General features: G+C 47.5%; 2 protein-coding genes across 2 annotated transcripts in view; one reads left to right on the top strand and one right to left on the bottom strand.

Annotated features, from left to right (window-relative positions):
- Positions 1-1695: 1695 nt before the first annotated feature.
- Positions 1696-2865, top strand: LOC120062139 (D(1) dopamine receptor-like). The gene has a single exon (XM_039011946.1). It carries the CDS (start codon positions 1696-1698, stop codon positions 2863-2865), a length of 1170 nt encoding a protein of 389 aa, XP_038867874.1.
- Positions 2866-2882: 17 nt separating this feature from the next.
- LOC120062138 (neuroblast differentiation-associated protein AHNAK-like) overlaps positions 2883-6234 on the bottom strand; it is a 20298-nt gene continuing 16946 nt past the window's right edge. Inside the window, 2 exon segments of the mRNA XM_039011945.1 lie at positions 2883-2938; positions 5612-5729. Of these exon segments, the coding sequence (XP_038867873.1) occupies positions 2883-2938; positions 5612-5729 (174 nt within the window).

The following is a 6234-nucleotide window of genomic DNA, read 5'->3' as shown; positions in this document are numbered from 1 at the left end:
CTTTGACATGGATCTAATTGGTAACTACGGTGCGGCTTCGGTTATTTGCCTAGGTTATTTGCCACAGCTTTACAGAGAGTGAACAGAACTCAATCCCCAACAAACAAGTTCTTGTTCAAATAAATTATGTTTTCCCAAAGGAATGTACTTTTGGAGAAGTGATGCTGCCCTTGGAAATCTCATGGTTGCCTTGTCCTGAGTAGATTGGTGAGTAACTGCTTATATGGAGCTGGCTGGATGTTATATAGGTGATCTAGTTCTAACCCACACTCATTTTTACACGCATCCTAGGTATGCAAAAACATACACTGGGAAACTAGAATATAATTGAATTAAATAGGAACGTATTCTATATACTAGAATACAATACAATACAATATAATTGAATAGAAGAGAATATGACTTCATTGTCTAGCCAGAGATTTTTGTACTAAAAATCTGATGCCACCGGACCTGCCATTAAAACATGTGAAAACAACACAGAGCTAATTCTCTCTATCAGGGAACCATGAAAAGGTATTTCAAAGAGGCAGAGTAAGTAACACAATATGATTGTTATTCAAAATAATGTAACTATTAAACAGACACTATTAAGGAAAAATATACAACCTAGTTGTATTTTGAGAACCACTATTGTGTAGGCTCACACTGTTCATGATTTAACGCTGATGAGGTTACGTTGTCAGTCCTCTGTGACCAGTGCTGATGGTAGGGAGAGTCACCACTGTCAGCCTGTGACCAGTGCTGATGGTAGGGAGAGTCACCTCTGTCAGCCTGAGACCAGTGCTGATGGTAGGGAGAGTCACCTCTGTCAGCCTGTGACCAGTGCTGATGGTAGGGAGAGTCACCTCTGTCAGCCTGTGACCAGTGCTGATGGTAGGGAGAGTCACCTCTGTCAGCCTGTAACCAGTGCTGATGGTAGGGAGAGTCACCTCTGTCAGCCTGTGACCAGTGCTGATGGTAGGGAGAGTCACCTCTGTCAGCCTGTGACCAGTGCTGATGGTAGGGAGAGTCACCACTGTCAGCCTGTGACCAGTGCTGATGGTAGGGAGAGTCACCTCTGTCAGCCTGAGACCAGTGCTGATGGTAGGGAGAGTCACCTCTGTCAGCCTGTGACCAGTGCTGATGGTAGGGAGAGTCACCTCTGTCAGCCTGTGACCAGTGCTGATGGTAGGGAGAGTCACCTCTGTCAGCCTGAGACCAGTGCTGATGGTAGGGAGAGTCACCTCTGTCAGCCTGAGACCAGTGCTGATGGTAGGGAGAGTCACCTCTGTCAGCCTGTGACCCGTCTACCTGTCTTTCTGTCTGTCCACAGGACACATGGGATATAGCAGACAGAAGGACTCCTCTCACCCTGTTCCGAGATCTAAAACCTCTCCTATCCCTGTGGGAATATGTACAACCATCCACCTCTCCAGGACAAAGGATGTCAGAACTGATACACAGTCTGGAACAATGCCAACCCCAGAGAGAGGCTGCCTGGAATGTCTTTTACCTTGTTGTTATTTGTTATCAAGGGACACAAACAAACAAGAAGATGTTATCAGAGATGTTTGTTTCGATGAAAAGGAGAAACCCAGAGGACTTTCCTTCTGACGCGGCTCTTCTCTAAACTATGAGCTGATTGACCCCTCTCCCCCAGTCCCCCTGCCCCTCCTCCACCACACACACACACATTTTCCCTCCCCGCCGAAGATGGATCTGACGAATGACACTACGGTCATCACAGACAGCGACAGGGGCGTCGTATTGGATGACTCCTCAACCCGTGTCCTGACTGGCTGTTTCCTCTCGCTGCTCATCCTCTCCACGTTGCTCGGCAACATCCTTGTGTGTGCCGCCGTCACCAAGTGCCGTCACCTGCGTTCCAAAGTCACCAACTTCTTTGTGATCTCGTTGGCCGTCTCCGACCTCCTGGTCGCTGTTCTGGTGATGCCGTGGAAGGCCGTGACGGAGGTCGCAGGGTTCTGGCCGTTTGGCTCCTTCTGCGACACTTGGGTGGCGTTCGACATCATGTGCTCCACGGCGTCCATCTTGAACCTGTGTGTGATCAGCGTGGACCGTTACTGGGCAATATCCAGCCCGTTCTGCTATGAGAGGAAGATGACTCCTAAAGTGGCGTTTGTGATGATCAGCGTGGCCTGGACGCTCTCCGTCCTCATCTCCTTCATCCCCGTCCAGCTCAACTGGCACAAAGCCCAGACCTTTACCTCTACCTCCATCACTACCTCCACAACCACCCCCTACGGCCTCCAGGCCCCCCCAGACTCCTCTAACCCTGTTGGGGATAACAACACACATCAGCCCCCCCAGGACTGGGACAACTGTCACTTCAGCTTGAACCGGACCTACGCCATCTCTACCTCTCTGATCAGCTTCTATATCCCAGTGATCATCATGGTGGCCATCTACACCCAAATCTACCGCATCACTCACCGTCAGATCAGATGCATCGCCACCCTAGAAAGGGCCGCAGAGAGCGCCAAGAACCGACAGAACAGTATGGGTGGAGGTGGAGGAGGATCCAGCATATCCGAATCAGAGAGCTCGTTCAAGATGACGTTCAAACGGGAGACAAAGGTCCTGAAGACGCTGACTCTGATCGTGGGTGTGTTCGTGTGCTGCTGGCTGCCCTTCTTCATCCTGAACTGCATGGTGCCGTTCTGTGAGCCGTCGCCCCGCGGTGCCGCGGACTCCTTCACCTGTATCAGCCCCACTATGTTTGATGTGTTTGTGTGGTTGGGCTGGGCCAACTCTTCCATCAACCCCGTCATATACGCCTTCAACCCAGACTTCCGTAAGGCCTTCTCTATCCTCCTGGGCTGCAACAGACTCTGTCCCGGGGATCACGGCATGTCTCAATAAGAAATGAGCTCAGAGCCTCAGAACTCCCAGTGGTAATACAACATCTGCTGAGACACTGGTCTCAGAACAGGATCTACAGGAACAGAAGAGGATCTACAGGAACAGAAGAGGATCTACAGGAACAGAAGAGGATCTACAGGAACAGAAGAGGATCTACAGGAACAGAAGAGGATCTACAGGAACAGAAGAGGATCTACAGGAACAGAACAGAATCTACAGGAACAGAAGAGGATCTACAGGAACAGAAGAGGATCTACAGGAACAGAAGAGGATCTACAGGAACAGAAGAGGATCTACAGGAACAGAAGAGGATCTACAGGAACAGAAGAGGATCTACAGGAACAGAACAGAATCTACAGGAACAGAAGAGGATCTACAGGAACAGAAGAGGATCTACAGGAACAGAAGAGGATCTACAGGAACAGAAGAGGATCTACAGGAACAGAAGAGGATCTACAGGAACAGAAGAGGATCTACAGGAACAGAAGAGGATCTACAGGAACAGAAGAGGATCTACAGGAACAGAACAGAATCTACAGGAACAGAAGAGGATCTACAGGAACAGAAGAGGATCTACAGGAACAGAAGAGGATCTACAGGAACAGAACAGAATCTACAGGAACAGAAGAGGATCTACAGGAACAGAAGAGGATCTACAGGAACAGAAGAGGATCTACAGGAACAGAAGAGGATCTACAGGAACAGAACAGGATCTACAGGAACAGAAGAGGATCTACAGGAACAGAACAGGATCTACAGGAACAGAAGAGGATCTACAGGAACAGAACAGGATCTACAGGACCAGAACAGGATCTACAGGACCAGAACAGGATCTACAGGACCAGAACAGGATCTACAGGAACAGAAGAGGATCTACAGGAACAGAACAGGATCTACAGGAACAGAAGAGGATCTACAGGACCAGAAGAGGATCTACAGGAACAGAACAGGATCTACAGGACCAGAAGAGGATCTACAGGAACAGAACAGGATCTACAGGAACAGAACAGGATCTACAGGACCAGAACAGGATCTACAGGACCAGAAGAGGATCTACAGGAACAGAAGAGGATCTACAGGAACAGAAGAGGATCTACAGGAACAGAAGAGGATCTACAGGAACAGAACAGGATCTACAGGAACAGAACAGGATCTACAGGAACAGAACAGGATCTAAAGGACCAGAAGAGGATCTACAGGAACAGAACAGGATCTAAAGGACCAGAAGAGGATCTACAGGAACAGAAGAGGATCTACAGGAACAGAACAGGATCTAAAGGACCAGAAGAGGATCTACAGGAACAGAAGAGGATCTACAGGAACAGAACAGGATCTACAGGACCAGCTGTCATGGAACAACAGAGACCCATGGCATGCCATCATCTGGTGCATTGTATCGCCATAAGCAAGAAGAGTAAGCATTACAACCTTGGTGTAAAAGGTTTGATGTTGTCATTGAGGGTGCCGCCACCTATCATGCAATGTGATTTGAATTGGCGCTGCAATAAGAGATGAGCGACACTGTGCAGTGAATGTGGTAAGTCTAGTGATACAGTGTCTCTATAGAGTAGATACTACAGTGAGTCAGGGCCCCAGACTGGACTCTGATCCAGTGAGTCCAGTGACTGCAGACGACAGTAGAGATGAAAAAGGGATGTGACATTAAGACTGTGTGTGACAGAGTACAGGAGGAGAGAGAGCAGTGCTAACGATTCTCCGGGACTGATAATCCACAGACTGGGCAGGCAACGCACGCACGCACGCACGCACGCACGCACGCACACACACACACACACACACACACACACACACACTGTGACCGCTACAGATCTCAAATGTCATAGGGGTTTAAGACTCAAACCAAATCATATTTATGTATGAACATAAACATGTGAATTCATCCACAAGTGACTTAGAAACTGCTCTACTGAAGCAGCTAGAAGGATTTCAGACTGTCCAATAGAGGAGGATGTTGGTCCAGATATGGATGCATCTTGAATTTTAGGCCCTTTGACCCTCTTTATTTGCCATCTGGAGCCTTCAATGTCCAGTTCTGGATTGATGTCAACATTGGTCCCCTTTAATACAATGTCTATGCTTAGGAAGGTTCTTTTTTTTATGAGATCAACATCTGGCACCTCCAGTTTGGTGGTCCTTTGAATCAAAAGGAGGCATCTCATCGGTGGCATCTTAAATCCTCCTCGAACCATTCAATGTCGAACAATCTGGACCTTCCAATGGTCTATTTTGGGTGCTTTTGAGGTCTCCTTCGATCTTGGGGACGGCACACAAAGTCTCCCTTTACCGTTGAGACCTTCAGGTGATGTAAAGAATCCATAGTCTGGCTGATTGATATCTTTGGTCTTCGGACCATTGAAGGCATCTTGAAATTTTGGCCCTCTGATTTACCATCGGGCTCCTCAATGTCAATTTTGGACCTGTTCAACGCAATGTCAGCTTTAGGTTAGGTTTGGAGACCTGATCGAATCCGGACCCTCAGAGTTTGTCTAGGGTCCTTTTAATCCAAAGGATGGCATTTTTCATCTTTGCGCAATGACTTAAATCCTCTGAACCTTTCTCGATGTCAAATTGCGACTCTTTAATGTCTACTTTGGGGTGCTTAGGTCTCTGACATATCAAATCTCCCTTCATCTTTGGACCTTTTTCAGGTGAAGTAGTCCATAGTCAGGCATGGAGAATTTGGTCCAGATAGGATGGCTATCTTGCATTTAGGCTTTGATTTTACCCATCTGGGCCTTCAATGTCAGTTTCTGGACCCTTGTGATGTCAAATGGCCTCTTAATATCAATTTCAGCTTTAGGAAGGTTGAGATCAACATCTGGGCCCTCCAGTTGGGGCTTTTCCTTTGAATCAAAGGACTGGCATCTTCATACTTTGGTCATCTTAAATCCTCCATGAAACCTTTCGATGTCAAACATTCTGGACCTTAATTCTAATTGGTTGCTTGAGGTCTCCCCGACATATCAACATCTCCCTTCATTTTGGACCTTTCAGGTTGAAGTCCATATCAGGCAGGAGATATTTGGTCCCGATGATGGATGGATCTGAATTTTGGCACTTTGATTTACCATCTGGGCCTTTCAAGGCACATGTGTCGGACCGGTGATGTCAACATTGGGCCTTCTTAAATCAATGTCAGCTTTAGGAATGGTTGGAGATCAAACATCTGGCCCCTCCAGTGGGTCCTTTGAACCAAAGGATGGCATTGTCATCTTTGCATCTTAGAATCATCTGGAAACCTTTCAATGTCAAACATTCTGGACCTTCAATTTTATTTTGGGTGCTTTTTGAGGTCTCCTTCGGATCTTGGGGACTGACACATCTAAAGTCTCCCTTACCGTTGACCTT

The sequence above is a fragment of the Salvelinus namaycush genome, chromosome 17 (genome assembly GCF_016432855.1).
Source record: "Salvelinus namaycush isolate Seneca chromosome 17, SaNama_1.0, whole genome shotgun sequence".
Classification (NCBI taxonomy): Eukaryota; Metazoa; Chordata; class Actinopteri; order Salmoniformes; family Salmonidae; genus Salvelinus; species Salvelinus namaycush.
The sequence above is the reverse complement of the archived record's forward strand: the minus strand, read 5'-3'. Positions and strand labels throughout refer to the sequence as shown.

Bases quoted from the DNA above. Each gene is read 5' to 3' on its own strand.
- LOC120062139 (XM_039011946.1), top strand. From the start codon at position 1,696: ATGGATCTGACGAATGACACTACGGTCATCACAGACAGCGACAGGGGC.